We start from the raw sequence: 19963 nt of genomic DNA, 5'->3' as shown, positions 1-19963 counted from the left end.
AAGGATTTTCTATTATCCCTCATCCTAATCTTCTTGATCACGTCATTAACACGTGACTCTATCTCCTCTTTTAGATCATCTTTCTAAAATAGTACCATAGTAAAATAGTACCATAATCAAAGTAGATTTAGGAGAGGCACCTAGTTAAGTGCATGTGGCGATGGCCGCACAAGGCTTTAATTAGAGAGAGGTAACTCCGAGGCCCAATATGTTATTAACCTTTTGAACACGAGCTCTTAATGTATCTGCCTGCACGTAAAAAGACCAAATCAAATAGCCTTGTTACGCCTCTGAATTGTATTGCATCAGTCACACACTCCATAACAACTTATAATGTCAACTTTTTTTCTCTTTCGCAGCGCAGCTCCCACTCGCCCTTGGTTCCTAGACCACGCCTCCACCTACGATCATTGGGTTAATTTTATGTGTGTACTCTCCCGTCGTGCCTGGGTTATTAGATGTCCACTGGCCGCCGGCCTGTTTGTTTTAGGGGAGGCAAGCGCGTGAGTGCGCGGATAGGGAGTGACCACCTGTTTCATTTAGAGCACATTGCTCTACACATCACACGTAGCACACCTACATACACACACATATGACAAACAGTATGATGCACACAGTAGATAACACCAATACAATAATACAGTCATAACACACTCTCCATAGTGTAGGCAAGCACGTGGAATCACATTTGTTGAAGTCTACATTAGGATTAGGGTTAGGATTAGGCTACTAATCTGATTTTTAACACTTCTTACCTATGGGTAATCTCAGCGATTCTCAAACTTTTTAAAATGTCTTTTTTTCATGTACCGTTTGAGTAGTTTTTTTTTCCAATGAATGCAAAACAACGCTTTCACCCTAGATGCTTGGACCCGATTAAAGAGTTTCAATTGTTCCACTTAGATCTAGATCTAAAAAATAAAACTATATGCTACATAGGTTAGGTTGAAAAAAAAAACAACTTGACTTCTTTTAACTACTTTACAAAACAACGTATTCATCCAACTTTCTACAAAATGTTCAAGATCGATCAGTCGCGGATAAGAATTATAAAAAAAATATAGGTGTACGCATAATGAATATATGGAGATGCTGTGGCTGAGTGGTAAAGCACTTGGAACCAGAAGTCCCGTTTTCGAATCCTGGTGAGGCCTCTAGGCAGACCACTTCGGGGGCCGATTTTGAGTTTGTGTTTCCACACAAACTGTCTTTGTAACCTTGTTTTTTAAATTAAAAGTAGCTTAAATGCTATTGATAAATTGTCCAAGCTTTGCTTATATTTTTCACCTTTATACTAGTACGGATTACGTCTAGATTTACTAGTTCGATACCAGCCATTTTGATATTTTATTTTATTTTCAGTTGTATAATAATAATAATAATAATAATTTTATTTATAAAGCGCTTTTAACAAACAAAATGTAGGCTCAAGGCGTTGTAATAACATTACAAACACAAACACAATTGCTAGCATGACAATTAATCTAAAAAACGTTTTAAACATATAAGTCTTAATGTTCTTCTTAAAAGTGGTGTAGCATTTTGTCTGTCTGCGATCAATGGGGAGTGAGTTCCAAACCTTTGGTCCGTGAACTGAAAAAGCCCGCAGACCGTAGCTTTTGATGGAGAAACGTGGCACCACTAAAAGCGTTGAGTCCATTGAGCGCAGGGCTCTCTGGGGGACATATGGAGTAATCAGTTCGCTAAGGTACAAGGGCATCTCATTGTTATATATACACTGATGACAAAGTGTGGCGACCTTGTAATCGATTCTCACTTTCACGGGAAACCAATAGGTTAGAGTTGAAAAACAAACAACTTTACTTCTTTTAACTACTTGACAAAACAACGCCTTGATCCAACTTTCTACAAAATGTTCACGAACGATCAATCGAGGATAAGAATTTAGAATTTATTTCCGGTTTCCAGTCTAGATACAATATATAAGTCTATGAGCACAACTTTTTTGTTGTTAGTCTAAATCTATTCAAACAAACTGAAAAAAAAAATCCTCAATATAAGCTTTATTTTTTAAAAGTATTTTATTTTATTTTACTTGATTGTTTTATCCAGTATTTTTAAAAACTATCATTGCCAGAAATGCAAGAGAAAGAAAACGCTCAGGCCAGCCAAAACTTTGTTTTGTTCATTAATGTGTTCATTTTCCTGTAATTTCCTTTATCCATTAGTTTCAACTATAGACAATTACCAAATTCAATGTCAGTATATATTCACAGGAAAGCATTAAAAAAACACACCAGTTCCCCGTCGATGCACCCAAAACGAGGTCCTTAGGTTCGACTATGAAGAATGAAGAATCAAAGTTACTGGTTAGCCAACTATGGTTCAGTGAAGAATTGAAGTTACTGGTTAGCCAACTATGGTTCAGTGAAGAATTGAAGTTACTGGTTAGCCAACTATGGTTCAGTGAAGAATTGAAGTTACTGGTTAGCCAACTATGGTTCAGTGAAGAATCAAAGGTACTGGTTAGCCAACTATGGTTCAGTGAAGAATGGAAGTTACTGGTTAGCCAACTATGGTTCAGTGAAGAATTGAAGTTACTGGTTAGCCAACTATGGTTCAGTGAAGAATGGAAGTTACTGGTTAGCCAGCTATGGTTCAGTGAAGAATCAAAGGTACTGGTTAGCCAACTATGGTTCAGTGAAGAGTCAAAGTTACTGGTTAACCAACTATGGTTCAGTGAAGAATGAAAGTTACTGGTTAGTCAACTAAACTTTTGTAATGCTTTCAGCATACGTTTTGTTCCATGATTATATTGGATTAGTGGGTCAATACCATAGAAACGGATTTTTTGTTTAGGAAACCTCAGTATTTCTGCTCTTCGATAAGCTTTTTCATCATGGGTATCCTTTGGCTCAAGGCCACTTTCTTTGTCTTTTTTTGTGTGGAACTTTCTGCCTCTATCTTTTTTCCCCCTTTCATTAAAAATCTTTTACATTGTACATAAATTCTTAGAAGAGGATTGCAATATTCTTAGGATGGAGGTAGTGTGCTATACTACTGTTATATTTAATAAAAGACACATTACAGGAAACCCTACCAATAAAATACTGTTTTAATTCTGGTGTATTTACATGTGCATACAACGTGCTCTCTTTTTACAACACAAATAAACTTGTTTGGTAAACAATTAGTAGCTAGTACACAATTATATAAATTTTAAAAATATCTTGGCAAATAGCAAAACTGTATACTAAAATAACAAGGTTACAAAAGACAGTTTGTGTGGAAACACAAACTCAAAATCGGCCCCCGAAGTGGTCCACCCAGGCAGGCTTCAATATTTTCAGAAAGAACATCTGATTGAAATTATATCAAAGACAAATGAGAGATAAGAATGGAGAAGGAAGGTTAACAGATCTTGTGCAGTGCCCCAACGGTCCATCAGATCAAAGGATAGGTGAAAGTGAATGCAAAGTTAGATGTGAACCTGGCCTAACTAGTTCCCCTTATAGACCTTGTGGTCTATAGGGCAGATGATGTAAAGTTCATCTGTTTTTGTGGCCTACGGTTAACGAGGGTGTATTGTAGCCAGCACAATGACCACCCGCCTTTACTTTTCCCCAACTAATGTCAGGTACCCATTAGAGCTGAGTGGACTCAGAGTCGCCCAATGATTCCAAAGTTAGATTCGAACCCGGGACCCCCGGTTTGGAAACCTAGTGCTACATAATTATATTCCCGCAAAAAAAAAAATAAGTTCAGGCAAATTACGTTTTACTATACGTTTTAAATTAGGTCTAACTTATAATGCATACTAATTAGCTTTTTCTCTTTAGAAAACTGCTTGCTTAACTGATTTTAAAAATTAGATTTTTCGCTTTTAGAAAAAAAAAGTAGCCGTTGCATCAGAACTTTGAATGGTCTAAAATAGTGTGATGTCGGATTTTCAATATCTTTTCTAGTTTACGAGATCTAAACGGACAGACGAACAGACATTTTACACAAAACTAACAGCGTCTTTTCCCCTTTCGGGGGCCGCTAATAAAAAATCTCTTATACAATACACATAGCCTGCACTTATCCCTATTCTTTGTAGTATCTACATTCTACGCCATGTTTTCAAAGTATTGTTTCGGAAAGGATGTTTTTCTGTGAAAAAAAAATTGTTTGCAAAGTTAATTTTCAAAAAAAAGAATTATTCGTTTTCAGAAGGCAAAAAGCCTTGCACCCATAGACTTATATATACTATATATAGACTGGACATGGAGATTTTTTAACACTACAAAAAATGTCGTGAAAATTTTTTAAAAAGTTGAAACAAGGCGTTGTTTGTAAAGTAGTTATAAGAAGTAAAGTTGTTTTTTTTAAACCCTAACCTATGTAACATATAATTTAATTTTTAGATCTAGATCTAGTGATTGAACATCAAAAATAAGAGTACTTTCGTTTCATAATTATTATTTTGCAATTTTTAGATACATAATCTAGAAAGATGTAGGTAATCAATCTATTGAAATGTACATAAGATGATTAAAATCAACAGACATGAATTATTTCAATCTAGGATTATTGAAACATTATCTCAATGGAAACAAACAGGAAATGGCTTTGTTTCATATATTTGCGTGAATATATAGGTCTGTGATTAATATCTCATTCTAAAGAAAATCCGAGAAATGATTTTGCATTATTTCTAAACTTTGAAAACTAAAGATCATTACTTTTCTAAGACAGAAAAGATTGATTGGGACGACTACCATTAGAGCTTGAAAAAGAGTTTACGTACATAAAAATCTATATATATATATGTGTGTGTGTGTGTGAATCGATCCATCGCGGATAAGAATTTGTTTCCGGTTTCCAGTGTAGTATAATATATAAGTCCATGCTTGCACCATTGTTTAAGCATGCTACAAAATCTGGAGATATCGGATTTTCAATAGAGCTATTTTTTATTTTTATTTTAAGATTTAAACGTGAAAGACAACACACGTACGGACAAACAAACCACGCAAAAGTAGAATCGGCATTTTTCTTTCTATGGTTTCCAAGAAAAGGCTAAAATAACTCGTTGAATTTATTTCTGAATTAAAATAAAACAAATTAATTCATCTGTTTACTCACTAAACAGTATCACTACTTTGCATGCGAGTCTCAGTATGTTCTTGTCTAATCCAACATGGGGAAACGGTATTTAGAAAATAACAACGACAACCAACAACCACGACAACAACTTGGACAACTGTGTGTATGTTCGTGCTTTGTGTTCAATCGTGAATAAAAAGTCTCCCAGATCTCGTTGTGCGGTCTACGCCGCCGTTACGAAACAGATTAATGTTGAAACATTTGTTTTTACCTGATGTAACAGGTGTCGTTTATTCTGTTTGGTGTTGAGCTTTAGTTCGGAACATTTTGTTTGACCACTATTCAACTGCGTCAGGTAATAGAAATCAACTTATCTACTCTAATCAAGCATATTTTTTGAAAGGGTTTACTGTGCTATTGGATATAAAAAAACAAACAAACAATTTTTAAAGAATAGTTTACTGTCTAGTTGCCTGACTATCATTAAAAACCGTCAGATTATTTTTTTTTTTTTGGGTGGGGGGATAGAAGTTCGAAATTCTAGTAAATAAAAATGAATTAATTGAATGGACTTAAAGAAGAATATGTTTTGTTTCAATGTTGTGGTACAGCTAAGTTCGAGGATGTTGAAGCAGCTGGAACAAATGTTCTAGAATGGTTCTAAAATTGTAGGGTATTTACCTTGCAAACAATACTAGACACTATATACTATTTATCTTAGTTAGACATGTTTTAGCCACAGATTAACATGTGAATTCTTTTTGTTTATAGACATTATTTTTTTATATATATTAAAATACTATCAGTAAAATTTCGATTGACCTTTTTTTTTCTTCTCTCATTGGCTGATTAGATAGAACCGTCCTGACGTCACCAGGGAACACGCACGAGGTAATTAGCATATAAAGGGAGAGTAAGGGACACAACCATTTGTCGCGGACTTTTTTCAATGACTGTCGGCGAGTGAGTTGTGGAAGAAGAGAAGTGTCATAACAAAAATCATTCTCAAAAATATTAGAAACAACAAAGCAAGTCACTCGCCGAATTTTAAGCAATGGTCATTGGGATCGTATTTCTAACAGCATTTTCAATCAGTGTGTTCCATTATGGAGTCATCTTGGCAGAAGATAATCACTACGCCAATGAGTGGGCTGTTGAGATTGCAGGTGGTCGTGATGTGGCCGAGGAGGTAGCCAAGCAACATGGATATCGTCTGGTCCGGGAGGTAATCAGTTTGTTCTTTATTTAATGAAAAAAATATTTTTTTTTTAATTTCCACACTTCAACAGTTCACAAAGTATCCTGCCCATATTGTCACACCTTAGGCTTCACTGCCCTCTTCAAGCCATCATAAGCGATGCTGAAAAAAAAGTAAAGTTCCCCTTTCAGACCTTATGATGTATAAGGCAGATGATGCAAAGATCTTCTGCTTTTCTATGTCCAACCGCCTTTACTTTTCCCAGATAGTGTCAGGTACCCAGTAGAGCTGGATGGACTCAGAGGCGCCCAGAGATTCTAAAATTATAAATCCCAATCTTCACCAGGATTCGAACCCTGGACCCCCAGTTCGGAAGCCAAATGGTTTACCACTCAGCCGCCGCTCCTCCCTATGCTGAACACATCTTAATCTATGCTGAACACACAATAAGCTTTGGTGAACACATCATAAGCTCTTCTGAACACATCATAATCTATGCTGAACACACAAAAAGCTTTGATGAACACATTATAAGCTATGCTGAACACATCATAAGCTATTCTGCCCTATTCATCACATCCTAAGCTATGCTGAATACATCATAAGTTATGCTGTCTCTTCATAACATCATAGTCTTTACTCCCCTTAACAGCAATATACAATAGAGGTCTATTTGCAATAAATGTTCATACTTGGCAGAAAACTATAAATAGCAGGCTGTTTTATTTTTTTTTGAAGGACCTGTTGATAAGCTATGCTTTTAAAGGGTTAACTACGGTGTAGTTATTTACGCTACAGAATAAAACATTTGTAAGATCTTTCTTGTGTAACTTTTATTTGGTTTTCAGCTTTGAAATTTAATTTAGCGTCCTTGACATTGTTAAGTCAAAAGATCACTTATGCCAAATAAATAGTTCGTTACTAGCGAGCTTAGAAATTTGATTCGCAAAACTAAAAAGTGCAGAAAATGTAATGCATAACTTTCTAAATTACATAGCGAATCAAAATCTCTTATTTCATGAACACCGGATACACCAAAGAGAGTTATTTATAGTTATCTGTCTTGAAATTCTCGAATGCACAATGTATGCACGTAAACATTAACCTTGTTTAAAATCAAGATTTAAAAGGCAGTTCATGATAACACCTTTGACTGAATCTGGTAGCATCATATATGCAACATAGTTTGAGATCGGCTGAACCTTGGGGTCTGTCCATGATTTCTTATTTAGTTGAAAACAAACATTTCGAGAAACTAAAAAGAGAACAAAATAGCTGTAAGGGAGATAAATCATCAGTAGGACTTGACAACCTTGCGGACTACAAATTTGCGTTTTCGGACGCAATGTCATCTGTTGAGAAATTCTTGAAATTTCCTCTTAATTTCCATCCTATGTTCCTACTGGAGGAGCGGTGGCTAAGAATAAAGCGCTTGGCTTCCGAACCGGGGGTCACGGGTTCGAATCCTGGAAAAGACTGGGATTTTTTTTTATTTCGGACTCTTAATTTTGGGCGCCTCTGGGTCAACCCAGCTCTAATGGGTAACTGACATAAGTTGGGGAAAAATAAAGGCCACATGACACCCTCGTTAACCGTTGGACATAGAAACAGGTGACCTTTACATCATCTGCCCTATAGACCACAAGGTTTGGAAGGGGAATTTTACTTTACTATTTTCCTATTGAAAAACTCTTTCACATTTCGTTATATCTAACTGCTCATCGACTTTATTATCTATTTAATGAATTATATAAATCTTTTCCCATTAATGATACTAACTCATCGATTATATCCCCGTTTGATTATTGCTACTTTCGTAAGAATATAAAAAAGTCAAATAAAAAATGTATATCTTTTTTTCATATGGGCTTTTTTTTTGTAACACACACACACACACACACATATATATATATATATATATATTAATCTTCGGAAGACAAGCCTTATATATATATTAAAGATATTTTTTTTGTACGTGTAAAGATGTATTTTTTTCAAAATATATAAAGTTATGTAATAATACACACTACAATATTTCTTTCTCTGTAATATTCGTTCATCTGTGATGGTAATCGACCAGCGGAGGACTGACAAGTGCATAAGGATGCATGTGTATACATATGAGAATAAAGTAGCCAATAATGCATTTACATTTCTCGTGTATTAAACAAACAGGCTAATGTTGGTGTTTATACATCAAGGTTCCATTTTCTTAGACACGTTTTTTAACTATAAAATTATATATATATATAAATATAGTTCCTCCTTCGTGATGGAAGATGAGCACATTATATACGCTCCCAACATTCAACATTAATGCTGAAGGAGGCACATAGCCAAATAAGATCCGTTGTTCTCGAGAAGCTGGGTTCAAACCCCTGGTCTACAATACGAAGTGCTTATCACTCGTCCATCCATCAATAAACGAGTCATTGTATCGGAGTCATGGAGTCAGATCACGGAGTCATGTCACGGAGATCTTCTTTGATAGGATTACTTGAGCAGGTGAAAACTAGTTCAGTAATGGATGCTATACGCAATTTCGCAGCTGTACATGCTCTACACTTTCACACAATTAACTTACTGTACATTTTTTTCATACTCATCTCCCCACCCCCCTCTTCTCTTTAAGGTTTAGCTCGTATCCCCCCCTTTTCCCCATCCAGGAGCCGGCCTACTAAAAGCAAGCAATAAATGACGACACCCCATTCTACTTGCCACAAAGGCTAACTTAATTCTGTCAATAATAGACGAAAGGAAACTGAACAGGTGTTGGTAGCTTATCGTGCAGTCGTGACTAAATATCGGCTTTCCTTAAAGAGTTGGACAGTTCATTGGTTATAATTGGAAATATATTTAGACTATGCTATTGTAATAATTCGATCCGTTAGAGATCTCTATACCAGGCTAGATCACTTCTCACAAGAGAAATAGTACTTGTGAAGGATATAATAAGTAAAATATTTTTCACAATACCAAAGTGTTATTTTTTAAACAATATTACATTAAATATCAAGCTGTATCTATCTTGAATGTTTCTTGTATGTTTGGATTTTTGCAATAGATATTTCGACCACTTCTTCTCGTCCAATCTTGATCACATTTTGCTTAGGAGCTCATGCTCGATAACAACCCATGTATCAATGAAAAAAAAAACAATTGGTTAATCAATCACGCGTAATCAATTAATTTTAGAAAATGTACCTGGCAAAGGAGAAATAAGTTATGGGGGGTATGTTAGCATGAACACTAAACACCTGTGTGAATTCTCTTGGGGAATGGAAATGTAAGCCTAGTGTTCAAGTTATTTCATTCTTTGAGTGCGTCCCCGTCTCCGTTGACTCTCGAAGTCTTTCACGAGACAGAAGAGATTTGGAGTCTTGGTTTCAAAGTTTTCTTTCACCTTGGTGGGGAGCCAATCAAGGCTAATGAAGCCCTCCTGCCTGAATGGTTTAAAAATATATACATATCATAATCTAGTCGTGAGATAGGGACAACATAAACACTTTGCGTCATACACCTTTCAGCAGGATGTCCATCTTCTACCCAGGTCCGTGACTTATGTGACTTTGGTGTTTCTGTAGCTGGAGTCTTTCAAAAGGTTATGGAAGCTAGTCCTACACCCAACCCTCACTCTGTAGTGGACGGCATAGGACCGTCCTCGGCATAGTTAACCGAGATGTTATGAAACTGATAGTAGTAGGAGGGGAAAAAGAAACAAAAAAAAAAACCCATTAAAAAATACTTTAAGAAAAAAACAACAACACTACCTCCTTTAAACAACCTTAAGAACAATTATTCCCCCCCCCCTCAATGTATAAATCTACAAGACTTTATAATATTCTTACGATAACTCTTAGATCTAGACTTTGAAGACTATTTAAAACGTTCATTCATTTATTAATCTCTTGAATAAAATGCCTACATGTTTTTTTTTATACTTTGAATATTTATAAAGGTCAAACTAGAATTTGGCAAGTGTAACCAACGAACAAATAATTTTTTTCCCAACAATATACATCAACTGTCAAATTTCTAGGAAAAATCGTTAGAACAGTTTTCCGGATGGGCTCAAAGACTAGTTGGATATTATACATTCGCATGATTTTTTCTAAGAGGGGGGGGGGGGGTGGTAGGTAAAAAAAATTTCCTTTTTTTAAAATCCAACATTCGTTGGTTATTAAGATCCAAGTAATTGATTTATAAGTTGCATAAAGGAGGTAAATTGTCATTAAAAAAAATATTTTTAACTTTTTCTTGTTCTTTTTGTTCAAATAAATTGTCAACAAAATCATTTCACTTTCGCAAGATTTTATGACTTTTATGTAAGAAACAAAATTATAGTGCAAAATGAAGATTTGAAGTGTCAGCTTAAGTCAGCCAAAGTTTGTTAAGAACTAGAACTAAGTTTGAGTGTTGATCAGATTTAGATAAACTTTAAGAAATAAGAGCAGCATGACCATAACTGCGATAAGGAAGGAATGTATCATTTGATGGGACAACAATTGAGCTCATTTTATTGTTTTGATACTTTGTCTCACAAATAAACAGCGTTGTCATTGTTTGTGTTTGTTGAAAAAATTTTTTTACAGAATGCATCGTCATTTTTTAAATCTTGCGTTGAAAAGAAAATATTGACAATAAGGCGGATATAACTCGCGGCCTGCGGGCCTTTTTTTTTACTATTTCACCCGTCAATTAACATAGTAGTGACTAGTGTAGCATTGTTTACTTGAAGCATTAACACGTGATCAATAAATAACAAGGTTACGAAGACAGTTTGTGTGGGAACACAAACTCAAAATCGGCCCCCGAAGTGGACCACCCAGGCAGGTAAAAAAGGCTGGTTTCAATATTTTTGGAAAGAATATCAAAATGAAATTATATCAAAGGCAAATGACAGAGAAGAATGAAGAAAGTAGGTTGACAGATCTTGTTTGGTGCCCCAACGGTCCAGAACACCAAGGGATAGGTGAAAGTGAAGAAGTTCGATGTGTACCTGGCCTAGCTGATGTGAAACAATAATTATCTAATTGAGCTAATTGTTCTGTAAAGGGTCAATCTCTAATAATATATCTAAATATCTAAACGTGACGGACGGACGGACAGACAGACAGTCAAACCACACAAAACTAATAGCGTCTATTCCTTTCGGGGGCCGCTATAAATGTCAAGACACTGCCAAAATAAATTTTTAATTACATGACTGGTCCAAACTTGTACATATATATATATATATATATATATATATATATATATATATATATATATATATATATATATATATATATATATATATATATATATATATATATATATATATATATATATATATATATATATATAAGCTTTTTTAAAAGCTTTTTTTGTATATTTCTTCTTTTAAAATTCAAAACTTCATTACAGATGTAAACATTATTGCAACAAACCATCCATTAAATTTCCAAACATACTTAGTTGTACTTAGTTGTAATGTAACACTGGGAGCTTGAACATACATACATACATAAATCTGCGGTCGTAAATGTATCTAGGCTAGATTTGAAACAGAAAATGTATATGAACAAGTTTATGTAGAAAATAATGCACTCAATACGCACGAAATAAAATTTGTATTTTATTTTCATTATTCTTTTTCTCCTACTTTTAGCGTTTCGAATTTAGTCGACATAACTTGGGTTTAGTGAAATAGTTAGACTTTAGCCCCGAGTTCCACACACAACACCCACCCTTCCTGTGTAATATGTATTTACTTGTGAACTAAACAATAAACTTTCTAATTTTTTTTTAGCTAACAATTTTTAAAAAAAATCACACCCGAGCGTGAAACTAGAAAGATTCCAATATCATAAACAAAAGCAAATCTATGCAACATAAAATCAAACAATTTGAATATAGACAAAGACTTCGTTCACGTTGCGACAACGGTAGATTACAGTCAGGAACTCAATCGGAAATATAAGTATAACAGTAGGGCTTACGTCGATATAAAATGACCACCATACACAAACATGCACACGATTCCTCCACCATACACTCAATCACCACCTCTGCTAAAAAACTGAAATGATGCCTCTGAAAACAAGGTGTTATATTAAGGTTTTAAAACTGAAATGACACCTCTGAAAACATGGTGTTATATTAAGGTTTTAAAACTGAAATGACACCTCTGAAAACAAGGTGTTATATTAAGGTTTTAAAACTGAAATGACACCTCTGAAAACAAGGTGTTAAATAAAGGTTTACAAACTGAAAGATTCATTTAACAAATACAATTTACGAATAAATACATTCTCTAAAGTTTAAAATGAAAAAGTGACATTAATTCTATTTCCCATTATTGCCGTACATTTCTCAATGTATTACTGAGAGTGTGTTTTTATTTTGTATCAAGCTTGTATAGTTCAGTGTTCAACTTTTTGTTTATAGTTAGGAACTTGTTGGTAAGCAGATTAAATACATTTCATGGGCTAAGTACTTTACAGAAATTGGATAATCGAAATAATAAAACTGTCATCCGTTTAATTTTTTTTTTTCACAATTTAAATTTCTATCTTATAACTTATGTTGCAATTATAAGAGTGGTAGGGGTCTACAATTCTGTTACTTCGCTCTTCGAGTGGGAATGGTTTCTGTTTTAATAGCTGAATGGATCGATTGCTAGTATCAAATAAATGTGTGTGTTGTGGCGATGAGATAAATCCTGAGTTCAACAGGTGGTTTCGCTATATGAGCAGGTATATGGCACAGCACACTTACACACAAGCACCACACACACACACACACGTATCATACATACACACACACACACGTATCATACATACATACCTAGCGTGTCAATGTCTAGACTTTGTTGAAAGCATATGTGTTTTAATATGCAAGTTTATCTTCATTTACAATTAAAACAATAGTTTTATAAATGCTTTCTCACTCTCTCTCTCTTTCTCTCTCTCTCTCTCACACACACACACACACACACTCTCCTCTGACTATGTATTTAAAGACTATCTTCAATAGTGTTAAACATAATGTGACTGTAACAAAGTCATTTACATATGGTACAACGAACATAGGTCATAAAACTGTCTCTGCCTTGATGTGTGCGTGTGAGCCTATGTGGACATAAAGAGTCCACATAACAAACGAACACCTGTCACAGAAGTACGTCACTCCTGTCATGCGGCATCAATAACGATATATTTTTTTAAAGATGAGGCTACCACCCACACACTGACTGTCCAGTGATATACAAACAGGACTTTCAACTTAGTACATTCTCATTGCTTTACCCACACACTGATCTAACTGTCCAGTGATATACAAACAGGACTTTCAACTTAGTATTGCTTTACTCACTAAGACGTCTGAAAGTCCAATATTTCCAAGCTCTAGTAAAAAAACTGTATCTAACACTTTGATGAAACATGTCACGTGGTTTTATTATGATTAGTACAAGAGCATATCAAGCTTTAAAAAAATACAAATAACACACTACATTTAAGAAGAACATTAGGACCTACCTGTTTAAAACTTTTTTTTAGATTAGTTTGTCATTTTAGCTCTCGTGATTATGTTTGTATTGTTATCACAGCGCCTTAAGCCTACATTTTGTTTGTTAACAGCGCTCTATAAAGAAAACTATCATTATAACTAGTCGACCCACGGCGTAGCATGTGCCGTTTTTTTTTTTTTTTGCAGGGCCGGCCTTAGACCACTGCAACCTATGCGACCGCACTTTCAAAGGACCCGCGCTAATTCTAGGTGTAAATTATTAAATGAAACTATTTTATAACTTACAACAAAATTCCCTCAGCCTCCTGATTTACCAGGAGCTCCTGGAAATCTCCTGAAATTGCAAAATATACGAAAAAGTCATGGGAATTTCCTGAAATTATTAAAATCTTTTGAAAACTCAAAAAAAAAAAAATAATTCCTGAAATATATAGACAAAAAATTGTCATTATGGGGTGTCATTCCAAATGATAAACGCCAATCCAACGCGCGATGAAAGAAAACGGCATTATGCAATACCCGTAATTGTGGAATCAGGTGAAAGAATCTTCTCGCGCCTGAAACTAATGAAGAATTACTTGAGGTCAACTATTCTCGAAGATAGATTGAAACATTTGGTAATTCTTGCTATTGAGCGTGATCTACCTTCGCTACACGCAAGGCTCTTAAAGTAATTCTGTAGGAAGTAAAGAATGAATATAATGCAAAGACGTATTTATTTTCTAATACAAATTCTTAATTTTCAATTATTATCCGTATCCCTACCCAAACTTGGCCCCTCGAAATCCGTATCGCATAGAGCCCCACAACGGTTTAGTCCGGCCCTGCTATTTAGTGACGGGTGAATACAGAGTAGATTACTTGTTCTCCTCCCCTCCCTCTTTTTTTTGCAGACCGCTAAAACTACGTGGGGTAGAAATAAAAAAAAGAGTTCATTCCACGACTTCTTGGTCACAACGGTTAAGTCCGGCCCTGATATTTTGTGACGGATGAATACTACTTGCTCTCCCCCCTCTTTTTTTTTCATAGGATAACTCTAGTCCGCCCGACTCGCAAAAATAAAAGAGTGATCTTTCCATTACGTGCTGTCTAAACTCTTGAGCCATGAAGAGAATTATATATAGAGAAGATTATTATTATTATATTAATATTATTGTTACAAATGAACAGTGATAGGTAGAGGTCAACGTATGACCCCGGCGAGATGACACAGCAGCTAGTGTTCCCTGGAATCTACATGTACAAACAAAGACAGGATGTGACGTGTCCTCACGTGTTGTTCCAGGGGACGAATAGATCTAAGTAGAGGGACAGTTACTAATGAACAGTGACAGATAAAGGTCACTACGTGTGACCCCGACTTGATGACACTGCATCGAGTGTTTTCTGGAATCTACGTGTATAAATAGAGACAGGATGTGACGTTTCCTCACGTGTTATTTCAGAGAATACTAGCCGTGTTTGTGCAACTTTGGACAAGCGATTAGGGACTCTATATAAGCCAGAGAGTTAATGTGAAAGTCAGTCGTATGGAGTCGTGAGTGAGCCGTTACAGTCGATACAGACTATGTAAGACGTGTGCGGCTCTGTGGAAGAGAAATGTGTACGACTCGATGCAAGTTAACTAGGGTAGAGTTAACTGGAGTGGACTACTGTCGTTAAAGTCTATACAGCGAACTACAGTGGACTTCAGCCGTTACAGTCGATACAGTCGATGTAAGACGTGTGCGGCTCTGATGTGGTAGACTGGAATACGACTTGGTTCAGTTTTGGAGACCTGGAACGACACTGGGAAGTGTGTCGTTGGTCTGTTCTGTGGAATACGACTCGGTGCAAGTTGAGAAGAGATGAATTGCAACGAAGTGAAGAGATGAATTGCAACGAAGTATAGCTAACTGTAAACTGACAGATATTGTACATTCTTCTACGCTACATGTTACAGTGACGAATTGTTAGAGTTAATAGTCATTAAAGTTATATGAAACTGAAAGTTTAGTCGTCAAGTTCTTTACAGTGTTTTTATTTGTGTGCCTACTAATACTTCTAGCCAGAGGATTCAGAAATACGTAACAATTGGTGTCAGAAGTGGGATCTTTCTGGCTAGAATGTATTCCACCAAACTTCTTAATGAACTTGACATGAAAGAACTTAGACAAGAGCTTCGAGAAAGAGGTCTACAGCTTAACGGAAATAAGGAAACGCTAACAGCACGTCTCAGACAAGCCCTGTTGGAGGAAGATGAGAATCCGGACACTTGCCAATTTGAAATCAAACCTAATACGATGGAGCTCCTGAGAACATTGCAATACAAAATGAACTCGGTGAACGAGAGCATTAAGGAGATAGAATCAGACATCAACACCCGATTTTCTTCATTTAACCAGTTGATCAAAGCCATGAATGAGAATGAACAAATAGCTACCACGCCCAACAAGACAGAAGAACAAACAGATACAATAAATGATCAAACTAGAATCATGATGAATGAGCTACTGAACACCCAACATTATCAGATTGAGTCGACAGATGAAAGAGATACACCATTGATGAACAGCGAACAATTGTCCAACCAAGAATGTGGCGATACAGACAATTACGATAGGGATGCTGGTGATGGTTGTGCTGTCTGTGACTGTGATAGCAAACCAAATGAATGTGGCCCACAAGAGATGAAAAGAGACGGTAGCTGTTACTATTTCAACGAGAAGCAGAATGAGACCGCTGAAGAAACAATAGAAGAGACATATAGTTTGACCGAAGCTTTAGCTATAGATATACCTGATATGAGTACCGCAACTAGCCAAACAGATCAAGACAACGTTGGGTCTGCGTCCAAGCCTGTTGCTGTGGGCCTTAAAGACTTCTGTCTATCTGCCAGTGTCTACGAGAGGAACTCGAAGCTTGATTATTGCACTCATGCGTTTGACAAGAACTGTACGTACGTAGCTATGCCAGAAGACTGTGAATGCCAAGAAATACACCAACAAGCTCTAGACCTAACAGAAGCTTGTACAGCTATCAAGGTAGGCGCGAGAAGCCCTGGTGATAGTCAAGGAATTACAATAGAAACTGATGCTGAAGTTGATGGACCTTTGCACGTTGAATGTTATCAACCTGCCCCACAGTCGAGTCCTCCAGACTCGGATGAAGGTGGTGACGTGTTTGACAACTTGCCTTCAAGTGGACTTGCAGCTCATTCGCAAAGCACCCATCGAAGAATAATGCTGAAGCAACTTGTTAGATCAACAGTCTTGATGACTACAGCTATGAAATACAATGCCTTCCTATGTGCTAAGTGGCTGCCATCAGCATTGATCGACAGGAAAGCAAGACAACGACAACGACATCAACGCAACCAAAGAAATATCAAATTGAGGAGGCGGAGAAAGCGACATATGCAGAGTGCAACGTGGATGGCTCCAACAAGATCAAGATACAAACCCACCCCTTCTCCCACTGATAGACCCCCACCTGCATTTATGAAACTCCATAGCCCATGTTGTTAGAAAACAAGCCCACCACTTCTCCCACTGATAGACCCCCACCTGCACTGATGAAACTCCACAGCCCATGTTTTTAGAAAGATTCTGTCCGGAACCATCAGACCAAAGAAGAAAGCCTTACTATCAGTTGAAAGTGTGAAGCCACTAAAGAATAATTTAAGAACATTCCTCATGAGAATAGCTTGATGAAGTATAACAAAGGTTTTAGAAGAACGCTAATTAAGTCAGAAGCAAGAAGGACAGAAAAGAAGTAGTTTAAAGATGTCAGAACTGTAGTGAGTAACCATCTGTGACAGAACTGTACAAGAAGATCAACCCAACAGACATCGTACAAACCCAAAGTCAGTTGCTGTTGTAAGAAGAACATGTGAATATTGCTGTACTGTGATGAACCTGTGTATCTCTGAAGAAGCTCTGTAAAAAGATGCTTGAAAATGTAAAACTCAGCCAGTGAAGCACGAACTCGTTAGAATGCTGATGAATTTTCTCGACAAGAGTGCCCAATGTCGTCATCTGAAGGTCGATGTTTCCATACCAAGATTGATGAAAACATTTGTGAGGAACTGCTGAAAAATGAGGATTTGGCTCCCATTCTTCTATGGAAAGAAGATGGACAACTGCCAGATTGAAAGAACATCTCTGAGAAGGGGGCAACCACCAAAGCTTCCTAATTGATCGTCGATCGATTTCATCAGTATCGTGATGAAGTAGAATCTGTTCGGGACGAACAGATCTAAGAAGGGGGCAGTGTTACAAATGAACAGTGATAGGTAGAGGTCAACGTATGACCCCGGCGAGATGACACAGCAGCTAGTGTTCCCTGGAATCTACATGTACAAACAAAGACAGGATGTGACGTGTCCTCACGTGTTGTTCCAGGGGACGAATAGATCTAAGTAGAGGGACAGTTACTAATGAACAGTGACAGATAAAGGTCACTACGTGTGACCCCGACTTGATGACACTGCATCGAGTGTTTTCTGGAATCTACGTGTATAAATAGAGACAGGATGTGACGTTTCCTCACGTGTTATTTCAGAGAATACTAGCCGTGTTTGTGCAACTTTGGACAAGCGATTAGGGACTCTATATAAGCCAGAGAGTTAATGTGAAAGTCAGTCGTATGGAGTCGTGAGTGAGCCGTTACAGTCGATACAGACTATGTAAGACGTGTGCGGCTCTGTGGAAGAGAAATGTGTACGACTCGATGCAAGTTAACTAGGGTAGAGTTAACTGGAGTGGACTACTGTCGTTAAAGTCTATACAGCGAACTACAGTGGACTTCAGCCGTTACAGTCGATACAGTCGATGTAAGACGTGTGCGGCTCTGATGTGGTAGACTGGAATACGACTTGGTTCAGTTTTGGAGACCTGGAACGACACTGGGAAGTGTGTCGTTGGTCTGTTCTGTGGAATACGACTCGGTGCAAGTTGAGAAGAGATGAATTGCAACGAAGTGAAGAGATGAATTGCAACGAAGTATAGCTAACTGTAAACTGACAGATATTGTACATTCTTCTACGCTACATGTTACAGTGACGAATTGTTAGAGTTAATAGTCATTAAAGTTATATGAAACTGAAAGTTTAGTCGTCAAGTTCTTTACAGTGTTTTTATTTGTGTGCCTACTAATACTTCTAGCCAGAGGATTCAGAAATACGTAACATTATTATTAGCATGTTTGTTTAACGGTTGCAATCATTTTATTTTCTGTTTCTCTGAATAAGATCTAGACTTAGATCTAGCTCACCGATTGCTAAGAAGAGAATTACATTGTTTTCACTTGAGCTTTTGATTTTGTGATTTATGTGGGGTTTTTTTTTCCTATTCTCATGTTGCCAAAAGAACACCCACATGATGTATTGACAGGACAACCAAAAAAAAAAGATTTTTGTATAGCATTTTGTCACATTAGTTAGTCAGCAGGAGACTTGACAAGACAGCCAACTAATCAAGCATTAGCCAATGAGCAGAGTGTAGAGAAAATCTTTCTTCTGACTGAAGACTCAATAATTAATCAAGCTTGTAGACTAAAATAGTCCTTTTCCACCCAATAAAACATCTCAGATTTCTTGACTGTTAGGGAAAAGACACAACATATTAATACTGGAATTCTGTTTTGACTTCAAAGTGAAAAACCACCTGGCCAAACTTTAACCCATTAAAGCCTGGTCTACTTTGTTAACAAACGAGTCTCTACTTTGGCCAAGGGAGGAACGAAGAAAATTGAGTAAAATATTTTTTCCAGGAAATAATAAATCCTTTGCATTTAAAATAGCACTGAAATACTTATAGTTTTGTTTTTTTAAACAAACCCTAATAAATCTAGATCTAAAACTAAATCCTCCTCACTCACATGAGACATCAAATGTGCAGCATTGTACGGAAATACGACATAACATTAGCAGAGACAAGAGGCAGTGATGGTCAGAGAACATCCAAGAATGGACAGGTCTGTCTGTGAGTTAAATTCTATCCAAGGCTAAGGACAGAGAGGAATGAAGAAAGACGGTTGACTTTTTGTATGGTGCCCCAACAGTCCAACAGACTAATGGATAGGTGAAGGTGAAAATGATCAGCCTTGGTCGTGTGGTATGCGCTTGGGACTGTCGCCGCAATGATTCAATTCGAACACTGCCGGCTGTCATCTCCCACCGTCTTGAAGAAGGTCTGGGCTATGACGTAATGATCTTCATTTCTA

General features: G+C 36.6%; 1 protein-coding gene across 6 annotated transcripts in view; it reads left to right on the top strand.

Moving 5' to 3' along the window:
• The window catches only part of LOC106078663 (neuroendocrine convertase 1-like), a 60658-nt gene that overhangs the window by 16513 nt on the left and 24182 nt on the right, over window positions 1–19963 (top strand). For 5 of the 6 annotated variants that reach the window (XM_056015439.1, XM_056015422.1, XM_056015414.1 and 2 more), the window contains exon 2: window positions 5903–6274. In XM_056015439.1, the coding sequence (XP_055871414.1) occupies window positions 6104–6274 (171 nt within the window). In that variant the 5' untranslated portion in view covers window positions 5903–6103. Of the gene's footprint in view, window positions 1–5265; window positions 5405–5902; window positions 6275–19963 lie in introns of those variants that run through there. The other variant, XM_056015403.1, reaches the window with a different exon arrangement.

The sequence above is a fragment of the Biomphalaria glabrata genome, chromosome 1 (genome assembly GCF_947242115.1).
Source record: "Biomphalaria glabrata chromosome 1, xgBioGlab47.1, whole genome shotgun sequence".
NCBI lineage: Eukaryota > Metazoa > Mollusca > Gastropoda > Planorbidae > Biomphalaria > Biomphalaria glabrata.
This window is presented reverse-complemented; position numbering and strand designations above follow the sequence as displayed.